This window comes from Euphorbia lathyris, chromosome 4 (genome assembly GCF_963576675.1).
Source record: "Euphorbia lathyris chromosome 4, ddEupLath1.1, whole genome shotgun sequence".
Lineage (NCBI taxonomy): Eukaryota > Viridiplantae > Streptophyta > Magnoliopsida > Malpighiales > Euphorbiaceae > Euphorbia > Euphorbia lathyris.
Genome location: NC_088913.1, coordinates 48,158,124 through 48,178,353, shown reverse-complemented (window position 1 = coordinate 48,178,353; position 20,230 = coordinate 48,158,124). Strand labels below are relative to the sequence as shown.

Here is a 20,230-nt window from a genome sequence, read left to right as displayed (position 1 = left end):
ATTGGTAACTAGTGATGAACTTTCAACCGGATTCCTTCCCTGCGGGGGGCATCGTTGGGTTCGACGGGTGGAAGCTCCGATGCCAAAGTCAGTATATGTGTAGTGAATAAACTGTAATGAAAAAGTAGGGTTTAGGAGAGCGAAAATGTGTGTACCTCAATAGCTTGGGATGCAAGCTATTTATAGTCATGTAATCGTAACTCCCAGTAACCAGAAAGTCTCCATTAATGCCTCATTAATGGCGGTTACTGATCTCATTCAAGTATGACCATTAGCTCATTAACGGATTATTAATTGCCTTTATTGGGAATCGGCTCAACCGTTCGACGGGCGGATCGAGGCATGATGGCGGGTCTCCCGTAGGTTTGACTACGGATAGCGTGTGGTGGAATCTAGGTGATCCGCCACTCAGATGGCTTGCCTGATACGCCATTGCTTTCCGGATCGTCCGAATACGCAGTCGTTTTGGTAAATATCCTCTTTGATCCCGTAAATAATATCTCGATGTTATCAAATCCATAATTTAAAGAAATTATGATACAAAATGAGCTTATTTTGTGCCTTTTTACAATTTAGAGTATAGAGGATAAAAGGGTTTTAGTTTAGTTTGCTAAATATAAAATCTTTAAAAAAATATAAATATAAATTATAAACTTTTTTATTTATATAAAAAATTTGTTCCGATTTCAGTTAAACCGATATTTTTTACGGAATAACTGAATTGATAACTGATTATTAAACTAAGTCTAAATAAATATCGAACCGAATCAAAGTATTAAAATAACCGAACCAAACTAAAAATTTGGTTCGGTTTTCGGTCGTTTTGCTCACCTAATTGTATTATTGTAATATATAATAAAAATATTTTTTTGGTAGATAAAGGAAAAAAAACAAAACCCAGAAAAAATTAACTCGGGATTAGCCTGGGAAAGCTAACCCCAACTTGATCAGCAGAAAGCAATGAATAAAGGAAGTACGGAGACGACGAGAAGGTAGAGATACCAAGCATACCCTATTCTGCTCTTTGAAGACGTGTCCAAAATTGATGGTATGGAAGGAGGAACATACTAATATAAATGCGAGAAATACTAAATTTTTTATTTTTTAATAATATACTAATATTTTCAAAAATGAAAAATTTAATAAATATAAAGATAAATTGATTTGGTGGCAAATTTGGAAGAGGTAGTGTTTGTCTGTTTGTGTACCCTGAAGGCCAGATTTGGCTTTCCCAATTCACCAAAGACCAAAAGTAGCAGCCATAGAACTCCTAATCGAACCCAAACTCTCATTCTGTCCTTTCTCTCTGTATACAGACGCAAAAATGGTCTTCATTGTTTCCCTTTTCAACCCTTCTCTTCATATTTAATCTCACTCTCAGTGTTCCTACTCAAATTCACATTCTCCTCCCATGGCTCTCGTGCAAAATCTGCCATCTTCTTCACCTGTATCCGGGCAAAATTACAAGAATTTTTCCTTAAACCCAAAACCCATTTGCTCTTTACACTATAAAGCCTCTCCTTTTACAGAAAAGCATTCAGTTGAGAGGTACCAAAGAGACCAATGGCTTTATCACAACCACTTAGAGAAATTTTCTTCTTCTTCATGCCCCCTCCCATCTGAAAATTACTCTATTAGGGTTAACGATATCGCTTTACAGCTTCCAGAACTGAAGAAGCTGCTTCAAGTTCTAAAAGAGAAGAGAGGGAATTGCGGCAAGGATGGGGAGAAATGTGGACCGGGCAATGTGTACTTGGTGGGAACTGGTCCAGGGGACCCAGATTTGTTGACATTGAAGGCACTCAAAGTTATTCAAAAAGCTGATCTTTTGTTGTATGATAGGTTGGTCTCCAATGATGTTCTGGATTTAGTTGGTCCTGATGCTAGATTACTTTATGTTGGCAAGACTGCTGGTTACCACAGCAGAACCCAGGTAAGCTAAGGATAGGGGTTTCAATTTTAATTCATATTCGTTTCACCATGTTTTTCTTCTTTTCTACATTCTATACATTTTCCATCGTTTCAAATGAATTTCATGAATTGTGCCATTGGTGTTTGCTGGATTTATGATATGATTCAGTTTCCGATTCTAAAAATTTATAAATTGACCAGTCTTGAATTGTTAATTTCAATTCCTTTTGTGTTTTAGCTGGAGAGAAAATAGCTAATTAGAAAACTTGATAGTTTCAGTGGCCAAGCCTCTCATTTCTTAGTTGAAATAAGAGTAGGAATAATTTTGGACTGGTCTTTTTTAGGAGGAGATACATGAACTGCTTTTGAATTTTGCTGAAGCTGGAGCTAATGTTGTGAGACTTAAAGGAGGGGATCCTCTGGTGAGTTTCTGTAATTACAATTGCTCATTCAAGATCATTTTTCCTGCTGACACTTGTTATTGGGGTTGTAAGGTATTTGGAAGAGGTGGAGAAGAGATGGATTTTCTACAACAGCAAGGAATTCAAGTTAAAGTTATTCCAGGTATAATTATGTGAATTTGGTTGCTGAATGATGGAAAGTGGAAACTGTTAGCACCCTTGAGTATTGATATGATCTACCTGTTATGAAATTTCTTGTTCAGTTGGCTATGGTCAGTTGCATGCTACTTAGACATGCTATGATGGATCAAAGATTGGGATATGGGATCCATCAAATTGGTATAGGAAATTCCCTGATTCTTAATCAATGTCACAATATTATACTCAATCAACTATAGCATTTTCTTTTTAACAATCAACTGTACTCAGAGATTCGCCAGCGATGTACTCTACAAACCATAAAGGCAAACCATGAGGCTCCACAAGCTTAACACAATCCTAATCCTATACGTGCCTGCAAAGTTACTATAGAAGTTGTCAATTACATGGAGTCAATCAAATTGGATAAATATACCTTAACTGATGTTGAATTCTGAACATTTTTTATTACATAACAATATATGGTGTCATTAATGATTTCTAATCTGATACTACCTTAACATGTAATTTTCATGTATAGCTTGATTGTCTCCTTCTGGAAACCATAATCTCTTTTAAGCATGGATGGATGTCAATATGACTGTCTTTTGTTGTTCTGCAGGTATTACTGCTGCTTCAGGGATTGCAGCAGAGTTAGGAATCCCATTAACTCACCGAGGCGTTGCAATCAGCGTTCGTTTTCTTACAGGACATTCGAGGAAAGGAGGAACAGATCCACTCTTTGTAGCGGAAAATGCAGCTGACCCTGATTCTACTTTAGTAGTTTATATGGGTTTGGCAACCCTACCTTCTCTTGCATTGAAGTTGATGCATCATGGTCTCCCTGCAGATACACCAGCTGCAGCAGTGGAGCGAGGCACCACTCCTCAGCAGCGCGTGGTAAGTATGATTTGGATTGTATAGGTGAACTAGAATGCAGAAATCCTAAAAATTTGAATTGCACATGATTTTATTTGATTAATTCATACAAAACAATGGTTATATAAGCATTGCATATCCCTCATACTTGAAGAGTATTTTCATGACTGTTACTAAACCTTAATTCTCTCAAAGAACTCTTTGAACTTCAGTTAGATTTAAGAAAAGCCATATTACTTGCTATCTTCATAAACATTGATCCTTGACATGTAAGAACCACCTGGCAGAATTCTTTTGAAGTAGTTTTTATGTGTCATGTTTCAATGTTTATTAAGACGTTAAATCAACAATCGGGCAATAAAATCGGCTGAAGTTCCACTTAGATGCACTTTTTTAGTTTTAATACTTCCTTCCATCAATTTGTGGTTTTTCTTTCTTCTTTTTCTTTTCTATTGGTTGTGGTTTGAAGCTTCTGTAGTCAGGAAATGATACATGTTAAACTTGAAGAACAATAAAATGCATAATGAAATCGTTTTATGACATCCTATATGCAAGTTCAAAGCTGACACAGTTGGTAAAATAAAATAAAAAATTGTAAAGCCTATTATTGAATTGAATGCTTCCAATCCAACTGATAGCTTGCCAGAATGTTGAAGAGTAGGATAGTTAATTTTCCATTTGTTTGTTGTCATACATGAATGTGGTTTATGTATTTCTGACTGATCATAATTATTACTTGCAATCATTCAGGTATTGGCAGAACTCCATGATCTTGCTGATAAAATTGCAACAGCCGGTTTAGTCTCACCAACATTGATTGTAATTGGGAAGGTTGTTGCACTTTCACCTTTCTGGCCACATTCCTCAAAAGAATCATCAAGCTTGGTGGAGGCGATTTAGATGAGCATACAGAAACAAACCGATATATTACATTGGTTGCAATCTGTCTTATCATAAAAATGCAGCATTTGATGGATATGAAAGACTCATAATTTGTGATTAAATGGAGCAATTTGAGCTTTCGGGCTAATAACGTCATGAAGCTTCAACTTTCAAGTATGGCGGATTACATTTTGCAGAAGTCTGAGCCGTGCCATATTGTTTCAAATTGGTCTGAAAGCGTATCAATTTTTGTAATTCAATCCAACTAACCAGCAGCGTACTAGCATTTGTTAGGATTTAAGTAAATCATTTCAGATTTTCTTCAATGTTTATATTCTTTATTTAAACGTAGACACCGCAGAATCGTTATTTCATATCAATAGGTTTAAACGTATGTACCTTGTTTAAAGAAATATCTACCATTGCAAATGAAGAGTCCGCGTAGATTATCAACCTCTTTTTCACGAACAAGAATAAGGCCTTGTTTGATAAGCCACTTAATGGCTTAAATTAAAATATTAAGCACTTATTTATTTTAAGTGCGTTTGATAACAATTATTTTTCCACCACTTAAATTAATAAATTAAGTTAAAAAGCACTTATTTTGGTAAGTCAAAATATTTGACTTAACATTTTAAGTTAAACATTATCAACTAATATTTTTATAATAATTATATCACTCAATATTTTCAGCACTTAAAATATTCAGCATTTAAAATTCAGTACTTATTTTTTCAGCACTTAATTTTCAGTTTTATCAAACAGCACCTAACTTGATATGAACACGTTCTAAATCAAATAAGAATAGCAACCAAGTGTATATTTCCTCTAATTGTATCCACACGAACTAAGGTATGATTGAACAAGATAGCTAATTATTTGAGTGAAAGTTCGAGAGAGAATCCTAGCCCCTAGACTTAGTGTTGTGTGAATTCTAATCAATAATTCACAATTCTAACCAAATTAGAATTTATATTTCCTAATAGCATTATAATCCTTTAATTAATTTATCCATAAATATAATTTTAATTATAACTATCCAACAACTCCATTAAACAAACATATATCCATCTATTAAAAATTTCAGCCCCCCTCCCTCCCCCCTATATTCACTTTAAAATTACCATTCAGTCCTCTGATCTCAATTCTGTGTGTGACTCATTAGGTTCTTACCGCTACTAGCCGTATATGTTTACTGAAATTAACTTAAACAAAGTTAATTCAAATAAACGTATAACATAATGAGTGTACATATTGTATTAGAAAAATCATCACATTCTTCCAGAGCCATAAGAAGTCATGTTGATTCTGACGTTTATCTTTTCGTATTATGTGCACTATAATATGATCCTTCATCAGCTATATCTTTAAATGAATCCGTAACTACGGCACTTTTCAAGTTGCATATAATAAGACGCATTTTTACTTGTACATGTAGAATTAACTCTGAATAGATATGTTACATGAAATCTCTATTTCAACTCTTAACCCTATCACCTTGCACGGATTTCAAGTTAATTCTCCATAATAGGCCATGTATATATCTCATATCTATTAAGAGTGATGAATTGTAAATCTAACGTTAACTATCCCGCAATCACTTTATGTGATACTCAACGCCTGCCCGGATACACCCTAGGAGCATTCCTGTATGGATCGTGTTAGAAATAGAGTCAAAGCATCATACTCCATAATCCAGAATCACTAATTAATGATTGTTTGAGTCTGAGGATTACTTATACCTACTAATACATTTGAGATAAGACATTTGACACTAGATAGATCCATCCATCCTGTTATCTCAAGTTAGGTCGCCAATCTAATGAACTCCTTCACTCGATCCATGCAACTGTCTAGATATCTGAATACCTAAAGCTTGTGAGATCAGCTTTCTATTAATGAATAGAAGACATTGTTACATGCAAGTCTCAACGGTAATATGTTAATCCCTTAAGCATAACACTTGACCAGGGCAATTTAAGTTTATCAACTAATTAGTTAGAATGATAAAGTACAACATCACTTCATGCTTGTATGAACACTTTATGATTACTTTTATAAACTTGGGATTTCCTTTTATTTAACGTGTTCAGTTGTGATAAAGATTAATGCATTTATATAGTTAAACATACCATATCATATAAATCAAATGATTTAGTAACAAACAATTCATTTACAAATACATTATATCCTAAAACAATTGTCTATAGGACATAAAACCAACAGTACAATAATAACTGCAACTTGTCCACAATGTGGCAATAAGAGATCATTGTAGAATAACAAGGTCGTCTAGCTTCTTATGCCAGTCCATCTAACCTATTACATGAAGTGACTTCCATTATCGCCATGACGACGGGTTGACCAATATTACCAAATGTCGCTTCCACCACACAGAATCCAGCGATTCCACTAGTTATTGACCTCTAGAGTTGTGGACCCCTCCAACTTATTGGAAACAAGAGGAAACCTCTCTCCTCTATTATAATGTTTGCAATCGACACCTTGAACACACTAGACGATGACATGGGAAAAGATAGAGATGCTAAAATTCATGATTCTTCTTAATGTTGTTATGACTTATTCTACCATATATAATCAAGCCTATAAATTTCCAAGTTGGTGTAAGAAAATGGAGTATGAATACAATGCACTAATGGCCAATGCTACTTTGAACTTCCTGAAACCACAGAATACAAATCTTATGGATTATAAGTGGGTAATAAAAACAGAAACTGGTTTCAATGGGCCAGTGGAAAATATAAAGCCCATTTAGTAGCAAAAAGTTTTCACCAATGACATGGTATTGATTATATTGAGATGTTTAGTCCAGTGGTCAAATCAACGACTATATGTATTATCTTGGCTATGGTAGTTTCATTTGGATGGGATCATATGAAATTGGATTGTTATGATGCATTTTTTCACGGTGACTTGATAGAAATAGCATATAGTGTAGCATCCTGGTTTTAATGATCCATCACATTGAACTACAGTTTGTAAGCTACGCAAGTCCCTTTGACGGTCGGAAGAGGCAACAAAGAAGGTAGGACTCATGAGCCTCACCACTTGGTAGTTGAGTCCTAAGCTAATTTATGTTCTTGGTTTGTTTGACTGATTGCACCTTTTATTTTATACTAAGGGTTTGTTCGAATTTATTATTTGATATATGTAGATCATATGTTGATTGCAGAGAATGTTTATCCTTGATGCATAAGATAATTTTTTTTCTTAAGGACCGGTTTGCAATTTAGAATCTTGGTTGTTTAGATTAGTTTCTTAGGATAAATCCAATGTGGGGCCTGATAGGGGTATTTTACCCCTATCTTTTAGCGTGATTTACGGATTGATTTTGGGTAAAATAAATAAGTTTAATTACAAAAATAAAGCGTTTTGATAAAATAAAGAAATAAAAATAAATTTCGTACTTTCAATTAATTTTCCGTGTTTTTGATTAGTTTAGGAAATAAAAACGTCAAGCTAACTCGGCTCGCAAGATTTGTATTTCAGGTACGAGCAAGGAGCAAAAATCTACTCAAATACGCGGGGCGTATCAGCCTTTACGCAGGGCGTGAAACACGGTGTCAGCAATTATTGCCTTATCCGCAGACGCCATGTGGAATTGACTCAGCATACGCAGGGCGTATGCCACCCTACGCGGGGCGTATGACACATGTCGGAAATAATTGGCCTAATCCTGAAAGTCAGACTGCACTGTCTCCTTGAGTCAACTCTTTGTACGCGAGGCGTATCACCATACACGCGGGGCGTGCCAGGCAATTCCTCAATGATAAAACTTCAGAGACTCAAACACGTGGGGCGTACTTTAGCTACGCAGGGCGTGCTTGAGACAACAAGACATGGAATTGGTCCACATGCAGGAGATTTCTGACGGAATGGGCACTTACGCGGGGCGTAGACCACCTTACGCGGGGCGTATCATGGGATTTCTGCACCAAATAATGTTGCTCCATACTTGTGCTTTGAGAAGTTACAACATTGCCCTTGCTTGATGTTTATAAATAGGAAGCTCTTGAACTTCATTTGATACCAATTACACACTAGAGAGCAAAACTATACTCTTTTTTATTATTGTAATTTAGATTCAGATTTTGTAGTTAAACTCTCCCCCTCGAGAGCTTGTTCGGTTGTTCCGGCGTTCCATCGAAGTTCCGTTCCACCACTCATCACCAAGCTCGAGAGTTCCACCTCCACGACCTAGGAGACGGCCTTGAGTCCGGTTAGCTAGTTCCAAGGGCGGATTCTCCCTTTTTACCCGCTAATTAGCTTGTACTCTTCCTATGTACTAGGCTTGGTTGTATTTCATCTATTCACTTTCCATATTTATAATTTATGATTCATAATCTCTATTTCCCTTTACGTGTTAATGTTTATTACTTGTTTTGATATTTGTAATTGATTATTGTGTAGGAGAACGCGATTTCCGCCGCCATTCGGGCTATCCTTAGGGAGTTATATAGGTGTTGCCTTACCGGAAGTGACAAACCGGAAACCGTAGGAATTGACAAGCCACGGAACTTACGAGCCCTAGTTTCTAATTCCCCCGCATTAGACACACCTTGACTAGGAATCACGTAGTCTAAGTGCTTCACGGGTCGGTCCTACTACACTTAGTCATCTTTACAAGAGTAAATTATTATCCGTATACATTTAGAGTCGTTATTTATCGTGGTTATAACTTATCGTTATTCATCATACTTCATAAGGTTTTAGCTACATAAATCTGTGTCGCCAATAGTTAGGGATAGTGTGTAGTTGCGTCTTGCTTTACCCCAAAGTAATCACCGCTTAAATAACATACGAAACCGAGTCGTCTAATACTTGTAATTATAAATCCCGTGGATTCGATACCCGGTCTTAACCGGATTATTACTTGATACGATGGGGTACAGTTGCCCCTAAGTAGTCGTAGTGTCTAGTGGAGTTAGAACATTTAAAAGATCACATCCATATTCATAGCACATTCATCGCAATACACATTTAGTCGTTATTGGAAAAGCTCTACACTAGGCGCCACGCCCATCAAGTTTTTGGCGCCGTTGCCGGGGATTTATAATTTCTTACAATATTAGACAAAAACGTTTTATTGTTAGTTTAAGCATTTGTAAATATTATTTTCTATTTTTGTGAATAATTTATTTCATCGTTACTAATGATCTTTTCCATGATATGATGCCATATACTCGTCATCTGTGGGACAACCACAAGGATGACGGATGCTCGTACCAATATTCAACCTCGAATTCGATGCGGTAATCTCTATGCTTAAAGATATTCAAGTGAGATTATCTAACAATGAGGCATATTGCAGGGATTTGGAAAATCAAATCGCTAGATTGACGTCTCATATCGATTCAACCGCGGACGAATCAATTAGAGGCGCCAATCCGGGTGATCAAAATGTAGAGCTCGAGTTAATTGAGCTCTCTCAAGAGGAGTCCCCAACTTGTGCAGGTTGTCTTAACTGCGAGGAGCCGGAAGTCCTAATCGATGAACCGGTTGTATGCGGGCCCATGGAAATCAATCCACAACTAGAAGAGTTTGAGGTTCCTTCTACCTCGGGTTATTTCACTCTTTTTGAGCTACCCAAGGAGTCAAAGAGGGAGCAAACTAAACTCTTCAATAATTTCTGTAAATATAGTTTTTGGTTTTTGTTAAATTTTTTTTGAAGCTAACAATCCGTTTTGTAGGTACGGATTGTTTATTCAAGAATTTGCATTTCTAACACGAATGGAAGCATACACCTAGGGGGAAATGCTAAGTCGAGCTCACCGACTATAACGTAGCACTTCTTGGGAGGCAACCCAAGCTCGAATAAGGGAGTTTTCTTCCCCAATTTTTATTTCCCGCATTTTCTTTTCCAATTTCGTTTCTTTTAAATAAAAATCACCAGAAAAACAAATCCCATTTTAATCCAAAAAAAAAAGCCACGCGGAGCGTACAGTACGCCCCGCGTAGCTGCGTTTCTTTTCCATTTCCATGCTCGTTATTTCTGTTTTTGCGTGAGTTAATTACGTTCGCGCGGGGCGTATCCCTTTTATGCCCCACGTGCCCCCACCTTGTCCCAGATCAAAAGCCCCAGAGCTCGGAACACGCGGGGCATCCCTCTATGTGCGCCCCGCGTATTTGAGTCTCTGGCCAAAAATGGATTAAACTACCCCTCCTACGCGGGGCGCCCCCTGGACACGCCTCGCATAGGACCTGACCTTCAAGGGTCTATTTTTTTTCCCATCTTTATTTTTGTTTTTGTTTTTGTTTTCTTTTGCGACGCCCTTGGAATAGGCATCATTTTAATAACGCGGAGGGCCGTGCAACCCCGCACTCTTAGTTTGGTTTGCACTAACAAAAACAAAAATAAAAATTAAATAAACAATAAAATAATTAAACTAATTTATTGATTCTTAAATCTATCCCGACACACTACTTCCCTCCAAAATTAATTAAAGTTCCGTTATTTGTCGTTAAATCTAAAAGCGTCGGAACACAAAGGAATGGTTCAATTGAGAAATTTTAGTCTTGGTTTTGAAGTTAGGGAGTTTATGCAAAGCCTAGGTTCGTACTAAACGAAAGCATTGAGTCCTAACCCAAAGGTTATCTCTATAACGAAATTTAAAAAGGCAATAAAAACGGGATGTTTGAAAATTTAGCGAAGACTCGATAGTACACAATATAACCCGAATCTTTTGTGAGATATTTTTGAGCCTAAAAGAGTTCGTATGAAAACTCTATTTTCTTTCACAACTTTTTGAGGGCTTTAACTTCACTCGACTCATAGAATTTGCATCTAATACCGGGTTAAGTACACTTATTTTTGGTAAAAAGGCAATAGATGATAAACCGAACCCACTTAGGCTAATTTTTCTTAATTTATTTTTCTCGTTTTTCATCAAACATTAGGAAACCCCTTCGAGCCTATTAACCAACTTTTTTTTGTTAATACCCTTTTAACATTTAACCCTTTTTCCTCTTGTTCGAATACCGACAAAATCAATTTGCACCCAAATCACTCGGAAAAAGTCACAGCCTTAACAAACGAGCACCATAAGCCTTCAAAATATTGTTTTTGTGCCTCTATCAAAACAAAGGATACGATAAAAATAAAAAGACATTCTCAAGCTCCACCCGAGCAATTTTGAAGTATATTTTGTAAAAATCGCCAAGGCCGAAATAAACAAAAACACGGTGCAAACACAAAACGGTATTTTTGAACTCGAGTTTCTTTAAACTAACCACTAAAGAAGCCACCCACATTACAACCCCCCTCCGGGTTCATTTTTAAATATTGCCTAACCATATTTTAGGAGGAAAAACCCGGATGAAAATGCAAATTCAATATGATCTCGAGTAAGTGCAAAGAAGAGTGCTAAAACACCGACCCACCTAAAATTGAGCGTAAGAGCGAAATCCCTTGGTGAGGTACTATCGGGTTCTCAAAAGATAATCAACCCCCGTTAATATTGCCTATTAATCTTGATCATGGAGGTTTCAAACAAGTTTTGTACTCAATTGTTTGCGTAGGTACTTACCGAAACCTTTGCATAAAACCATAACTTTGAAATCACGCACTTGGCAAAACCTACCTTCGGTTTGTTTCTTAATTTTCTCAATCCCTTGTCTTTCGATTTCTTTTACTTGAGGACAAGTAAAACATTAAAGTTCGAGGAGGTTTGATAGGGGTATTTTACCCCTATCTTTTAGCGTGATTTACGGATTGATTTTGGATAAAATAAATAAATTTAATTACAAAAATAAAGCGTTTTGATAAAATAAAGAAATAAAAATAAATTTCGTACTTTCAGTTAATTTTCCGTGTTTTTGATTAGTTTAGGAAATAAAAACGTCAAGCTAACTCGACTCGCAAGATTTGTATTTCAGGTACGAACAAGGAGCAAAAATCTACTCAAATACGCGGGGCGTATCAGCCTTTACGCAGGGCGTGAAACACGGTGTCAGCAATTATTGCCTTATCCGCAGACGCCATGTGGAATTGACTCAGCATACGCAGGGCGTATACCACCCTACGCAGGGCGTATACCACCCTACGCGGGGCGTATGACACATGTCGGAAATAATTGGCCTAATCCTGAAAGTCAGACTGCACTGTCTCCTTGAGTCAACTCTTTGTACGCGAGGCGTATCACCATACACGCGGGGCGTGCCAGGCAATTCCTCAATGATAAAACTTCAGAGACTCAAACACGCGGGGCGTACTTTAGCTACGCAGGGTGTGCTTGAGACAACAAGACATGGAATTGGTCCACATGCAGGAGATTTCTGACGGAATGGGCACTTACGCGGGGCGTAGACCACCTTACGCGGGACGTATCATGGGATTTCTGCACCAAATAATGTTGCTCTATACTTGTGCTTTGAGAAGTTACAACATTGCCCTTGCTTGATGTTTATAAATTGGAAGCTCTTGAACTTCATTTGATACCAATTACACACTAGAGAGCAAAACTATACTCTTTTTTATTATTGTAATTTAGATTCAGATTTTGTAGTTAAACTCTCCCCCTCGAGAGCTTGTTCGGTTGTTCCGGCGTTCCATCGAAGTTCCGTTCCACCACTCGTCACCAAGCTCGAGAGTTCCACCTCCACGACCTAGGAGACGGCCTTGAGTCCGGTTAGCTAGTTCCAAGGGCGTATTCTCCCTTTTTACCCGCTAATTAGCTTGTACTCTTCCTATGTACTAGGCTTGGTTGTATTTCATCTATTCACTTTCCATATTTATAATTTATGATTCATAATCTCTATTTCCCTTTACGTGTTAATGTTTATTACTTGTTTTGATTTTTGTAATTGATTATTATGTAGGAGAACGCGATTTCCGTCGCCATTCGGGCTATCCTTAGGGAGTTATATAGGTGTTGCCTTACCGGAAGTGACAAACCGGAAACCGTAGGAATTGACAAGCCACGGAACTTACGGGCCCTAGTTTCTAATTCCCCCGCATTAGACACACCTTGACTAGGAATCACGTAGTCTAAGTGCTTCACGGGTCGGTCCTACTATACTTAGTCGTCTTTACAAGAGTAAATTATTATCCGTATACATTTAGAGTCGTTATTTATCGTGGTTATAACTTATCGGTATTCATCCTACTTCATAAGGTTTTAGCTACATAAATCTGTGTCGCCAATAGTTAGGGATATTGTGTAGTTGCGTCTTGCTTTACCCCAAAGTAATCACCGCTTAAATAACATACGAAACTGAGTTGTCTAATACTTGTAATTATAAATCCCGTGGATTCGATACCCGGTCTTAACCGGATTATTACTTGATACGACGGGGTACACTTGCCCCTAAGTAGTCGTAGTGTCTAGTGGAGTTAGAACATTTAAAAGATCACATCCATATTCATAGCACATTCACTGTAATACACATTTAGTCGTTATTGGAAAAGCTCTACACTAGGCGCCACGCCCATCAGGGCCCCAATGACCTTCTCTTGGATCAATGAAACTATGGTAAGGCTTCTTAGAACGTATGAATATGTTTACCTTTAAGCCAGATCTCAAGTCCCACTAATCCTTTTGAGAAGTCAACCATTGAAGAAAAGGATTCATTGCCCAACCCTTCCAAGTATCGTTAGGTGGTAGGAAGTTTGCAGTATCATGTGTTTATCCGTCTAGATATTGGTTTCCCAATTACCAAAGTCTCCAAATTCATGCATCATCCTAAAAAGTGCATTGGTGCGAGGTGAATAGGATTTTGTGTTATCTGTGTGGCATTATGGTGTATTAAATTTTCTTGTATAAAAGGTTGGTTGATGAGTTACATTGTTTCTCTAATGCGGAATGAGGAGGTTGTCGGTTGATAGGAAGTCTACCAGTGGCTATGTTGTTTTCTAGGCTCTTGGTTAGTTTCATGGTCGTCTAAGAAGCAACATACAATTTCACGTTCTTCTATAGAGGCTTTGTGTCGAGACATTGCATTAGCCATTTCTAAATTAAGTTGAGTTTATATGTTATTTCATGAGATCAAGTTTCCTTTGAAGCGTGCACCAATCTTTTAGTGTAACAAGTTTAGTGCCTTTCATCTAACGATTAATACTGTGTTTCATAATCAAAGAAAACATTTGGAGATTGATTTTTATTTTGTTCAGAAAAAGATACGGTAAAAAAACCACTTGTTGTATTATATATTTCCACAGTTGATCAAATGGTGGATGTCTTCACCAAACCTCTAGCACGGTCTCCTTTTCAATGTTGTGTGACAAGCTGACTGCCATCAAGTCTCATAGGGGTGTTATGAGATCGAGTTCCTAGTAGAACTAGGTTTGATTCGTTGTTTTTCGAGTTGAATACTAATGCAAAATGGTTAGCATTTGAACTTCTACTCAATGTATATTTCGGTATTATATGTCCTATAGGTTTTAGGTTTGCTTGTAGTGTAAGTATAGTTGGATGTTATTCCTCATTTGTATATGTAATATGTGTTTATTCAAATGAGAATAAATAGTGGAGTTTATTCTCACAATACTTATACATATTATTTTATTTTATTTTATTTTTATATTTTCATATTCATGTGATGTAGTAAATTAATGGCTCCATATGGATGGAATAACATGCATGACATATTGAAGAATCGTTTGGTTCATTTGACAAGAAAACCATTTCTTAATTTGTATATCCAAGTCATGATGCACACAACTTTATATTTTACTTAAAATTCCAGTTAATCTTGACTTTGTAAAAAAAATCAATAATAATAGTTTCCCACGTATCAACCTTTGTATATAATTCCCACATCTATTGCTGATTGAGAAAAACAAATAAAAGCAACCCAAAAAATGGAGCTTTTCTTTCTTATTGCCTTAACCATATTTGTGATCCTTGTTACTTTTCCAATTCTGGGTCTTTTATTGAAACCAAATGGTGTAAATCTTCCACCAGGCAAGACATGCCTTCCCTATATTGGAGAAAGCTTGGAATTTCTTTCCACAGGTAGGAGAGGAGAGCCTGAAAAGTTCATCTATGATAGGATATCAAAATTTTCTCTTCTCTAATTTTCAAAACCTCAATTCTCGGGGAACATACATCGAAGGTATATGGTGCACAAGGGCACAAGTTCTTATTCACGAACGAGAATAAATTAGTGACTGCTTGGTGGCCAAAATCCATCCTGAAACTGTTCCCTTCCTCTAGCCAAAGCACAAGTTTAGCAGAAGGAATGAGGATGAGAAAGATGCTACCTAGGTTTCTGAAACCGGAGGTGTTGCAAAGACACATAGGGGTGATGGATTCTCTTGCCCAAACACATTTTAAGGCGAGTTGGGAGAGGAAGGAACATGTGACAGTCTATCCACTTGCTAAACTATACACTTTCACAGTTGCCTGCAAAGTGTTCTTGAGCATGGAAGATGAAAAGGAAGTTCAACAGTTTGGTGTTCCTTTCAATGATATGGCTTCAGGAATCATATCTACTCCTATAAATCTTCCTGGAACATCATTCCGTCGGGGATTGATGGCATCCAAAATTATTAGAGATAAGATGTTAAGGATGATTAGGCAAAGGAGGAAGGAGCTTTCCGAAAAGAAAGCATCTCCAACACAAAATGTACTTTCACATATGTTGGTTGCAACTGATGAAGAAGGGCAGAAGTTAAGGGATATTGGGATTTCTGATAAGATCATATCTTTGCTGATTGGTGGTCATGATACTGCTAGTGCTACCATAACTTTTATTGTCAAATTTCTTGCTGAGCTTCCAGATTTCTACAGAAATATGGTCAAATGTAAAACTTTTATTGAACCATTGGAATCATAAATAAAAAATGAACGTTTTATGTGAAACAGAACAATTGGAGATTGCAAAATCAAAAGTAGAAGGGGAATTATTAAACTCGGAAGATATTCAGAAGATGGAATACTCATGGAATGTTGCTTGTGAAGTAATGAGATTAGCACCACCACTACAGAGTTCCTTTAGAGAAGCATTGCATGACTTTGCGTATGTTGGTTTCTCTATTCCAAGGGGCTTCAAAGTAAGTAGTACTAGTAATTAATTCCAACCTTATATAGGGGTTGCTTCAAATTATCTGAATAATATTTTATTCTCTTGCAGCTTTATTGGAATGCACATTCAACACACTTGAACCCAGAATGTTTTTCAACACTAGAAAAGTTTGGTCCATCAAGATTTGAAGGAGTAGGGCCAGCTCCATACACATTTGTTCCATTGGGAGGAGGTCCAAGAATGTGTCTAGGAAAAGAATATGCAAGATTGGAAATTCTTGTTTTTATGCACAATATTGCTAAGAGGTTCAAGTGAGATAAGCTTATTCCTCAAGAGAAAATTGTTGTTGATCCTATGCCTATCCCAGCTAAAGGCCTTCCACTTCACCTTTACCCACAACATTATCACTAAACTCTTTTCCTTGGGATTTATTGTACTTACATTTTATAACAAAAATATGTCAATTAAGTTACACTATTTGTATTTTCACTTTTGGAGAGGACGGTCAATGCTTCATATATATTATCAACCTAAATAAATATATCTCGTTTTCATTAGTTGTTATATCATTTTCATCTTTCTATATACGCAAGAAAACAAGTAAACATATAATTTATTTGTCTTTTCTTTTTTCTTTTTTACCCAATACAGCAAAGGAAGCAAACAAGATGTTTCAATAAAAGAATCATCTAATTACGTACTAAGTAACATATATTATCACCTGTGGATTGTAGCCAAATGGGCAATATAAGTTGAGTTTGTTAGTGTTAGCCATATTTTCCAAAAATGCTAATTTCAATCTTCATTTATCGGTGTCTTGCGAACGTGCTAAAAAAGCTGATTTCCAAATTGATTTTTATGCATTTCTTGATTTGGAGTTTGTTATATTGTTATGTTATGTTTTTCCAATGCACGATCACACCTTTTTTATATTTATTATTGGTAGAAATCTATTGGAAGCGGGGTCTTCCACTATTCCAATCTGACTAAGATTTGTATAGCACGTTCTCCACTTCTTAAGGACATAGGATTCCACCTAAAAACGTTGGTTATGGCTATTGAAAAAATAAACGGTAAGCATACACGTTTTTCTTGCTGTTGAGACAAATTTGTAGGAAGTGCGGTCTTCTACTACTTCAATCTTGTTGAGATTTTTATGGCATGTTCTCCATATTTTGAGGAAATATAATTCCACCAAAAAATAGGGTTGGAGTTGGTTATGGCTATTGAAACAAATTAGTTTCTAAACAAACACGTTTTCCCAGCCCAACTTTTAGTAATATATATGCTTCTCCTTCAATACTACACCCATTTAGCTTCATAAATAGCCTGTGAACTCATGCAAACCTAAAGAACCAAGATTCTATTATAAACCAACATGATTCCTACGTTTTGTACCCTAAAAGATTTGTTTTCCAAAGAAAACGTGATGCTGAAAAATAGGCCTTTTAATTTGACTTTTTCATCTTCCCAACTCTTGAAAATATCTTTAAAAATGTTGATTTATCTCTAAGTGTCCCAGTATGGCTAGAATATATCCTAAAGAGTGGTGAATAGGATACATGTATAAATTAAAATTATTTGAATTGAAATAAAAATATTACTAAAACTAAATTTTTATGTCAAAAGTATTAAGCACTTAAGAACTGGTTTTACAAAAGATGCGAAAATAAATAATTGTAAAACTTATGAAGCAGTTTAAGTGTAGTTAACTGGAAATATCGTTTCTCTAACTGATAAATAATAGCAAGCTTGGTTAAATAATAAAAAGAGAAAAAATAGAGAAATTGTGGCATAGAGAAGTTCACAGTGGTTCGACAAAACTCGGGCTACTCCACTCATCAAGATTACGTCTTGAGATTTGTATTATAATCTTTTTGTAGATATGGATTAAACCTCTCTTGAGATTATGGGTACTTAATAAACCCGAGTTAAGCTTACGAGTGTTTAACAAGGGTGTTGTTAAACATAGCTCAGTTTTCCCACCCTTACCCACCCGAAAGGACGAAAATGCCCTTTCAGGTGTTGGGGTGGAAAAACTAATTTTTTTCCTCTCTCGATACTCGGGCGTGAGGACATCACACCTCACCATATGGTGAGGCGTGTGTATATCACACCTCACGCCCGTGTGTCGGGAGAGGAAAAAAATGGTTATTAACCTTATAGTTTATTGTGGATTCTTACGGATTATAATTTGAATTATTGCAGATTAGTGGTTTATTGCGAATTAGTGGTTTATTGCCGATTCTAATTTGAATTATTAACCTTATAGTTTTAAATATAAATAATTAACATTACAACTAATTAATATACATGCAGTATTACATATGTTTTCAAATGTGTTAAAATGTGTTCAAACCAATAAGTTCTACTAAATTACAACAGATATCAATTCGCTCGGTGACATTCCTCCATAAACTGCTCCATATCAGTCCTAATTGGTGGAGCATCCTCATCGGGCAGGCGTGAGATCGCCCGCTCAGTGATGCCTGCCAAACGGCTAACCCCTGCAGAAAATTAAATATTAGAAAACAAACATATGTAAAAAAATAATAAATAAAAAAATAATAAAAAACCTACATATTCGTTGTTGGAGCAAGAATGGTGGACCGGCGCATTCCGAGAGGCACAAAGCAAACGAGGATATGAATATCGTCTGTACCACTTTATTTACCCGGCATCACAAGCACCAAGATCGGCTCCAACTGGCTGGCATCTCCTTCGATCAACGCCACGAGTCGATGGAAATCTCCGCCAAGTATCATCAACTGTAACAGATGAATGTGCGAGTCTGTACGATAGAGACTTTGTTATCATCGTAATTTATAGCATTTTTCGTATTTAATTACTAGTTATTTTGTACCATTTTAATAAATTTTAATAATGGTTTTTGTATATTTTCTTCATTTTATGTATCTAAGCCAATTTGTGTGTTTTCTAGGCACTTTCGCAAGGTTTTCGGCACAAATAACCAAGTCGGGGCTTAAGGCGGAAACTTGGGAGTAAAAGGGACCAGAAAAAAGGAGTTTTAGTGACACCCAGCGTGCACTTCGTCACGGATTGTTGCTGTAAGATAAAAGTCTAATTGTTCACACTAGGATAGATTTGACCCATTTTCGTATTTTCAACTTATCTCCCTCATACGGACTCGGATTGAGGCGATTCAAAATGCGTTGGAAAGTAAGAGAAAGATGAACAAATGACTAATAATAATCATCTCCAAATTCAAAGTGTATCAGGCCTAGAAAATTATCCAAAGTTGATGAATATGTTGAAGCCTAAGATTCCTTTCACACCTTTACACATTTCAACTCCTCAATTATTAAAATCTTCCACCATGCTCTCTTAAATGCTAAATTCAGAAGATAAGGGAGTGGGAGGCCATAAGGAGACTTGGTCTTTGGAATTATGTGTGCCATTTTACTATAAAAGGAGACCTTGGGTGCCATTTGAAAACACATCAAGCTTAGGCTTAATTCCTCCCTCTATAATGTTATTTTGCTGATTTTTCTCTTCAAAAATCAGTTGTTTGTGTTGTTGTAATTGTTGTTATTATGCTCAAGTTGTTGTTTGTGCAAGAGTTCATTCAATAAAAGTAAGTTTTAAGTTATTGAAGAAGTTCATTCGACAATCGTCATTACGGTTTCTTCTAAACTTTAATCTCTTTTATCACTATGAACTCCATTATCTATCTTTTTAAGGTGTGTTTTAATCTAACCATGGGCTAAAACCTCCTTAACTAAGGCTAAAAGTGGATTTTAATCTTAATTATGTGGTAATTACGTTTAACCTATTTAAGTTGTGTTTATCATTTTTAAGAACTAACTTATGATTCTTAATGCTTATAGGAGATGGGCCAACTCTCTACTTGAATATAATTAATCGTTTATATTGACCGTGATTAAATTGATTAATCGAAATTCATAAGTTGGACCTAATGACCATTTAGTGTGGCTTATTGGTTTCTAAGGTTTTTTCATGAATCTTATTGCAAATCTTAGATTTATTACTTAAGCCGGACCAAGGGAAAGTAA

General features: G+C 36.3%; 1 protein-coding gene and 1 pseudogene across 1 annotated transcript; both read left to right on the top strand.

The window, feature by feature from the left end:
• The first annotated feature begins 1,248 nt into the window (after window positions 1-1,248).
• On the top strand, window positions 1,249-4,587 carry LOC136226550 (S-adenosyl-L-methionine-dependent uroporphyrinogen III methyltransferase, chloroplastic). The gene is made up of 5 exons (XM_066015104.1): window positions 1,249-1,933; window positions 2,256-2,333; window positions 2,406-2,475; window positions 3,073-3,350; window positions 4,080-4,587. The coding sequence occupies exons 1-5, from the start codon at window positions 1,412-1,414 to the stop codon at window positions 4,227-4,229; spliced, it is 1,098 nt and encodes a 365-aa protein (XP_065871176.1). The 5' UTR covers window positions 1,249-1,411; the 3' UTR covers window positions 4,230-4,587.
• A 10,443-nt stretch (window positions 4,588-15,030) lies between these two features.
• LOC136227169 (beta-amyrin 28-monooxygenase-like) lies at window positions 15,031-16,607 on the top strand (annotated as a pseudogene).
• Window positions 16,608-20,230: the final 3,623 nt, after the last annotated feature.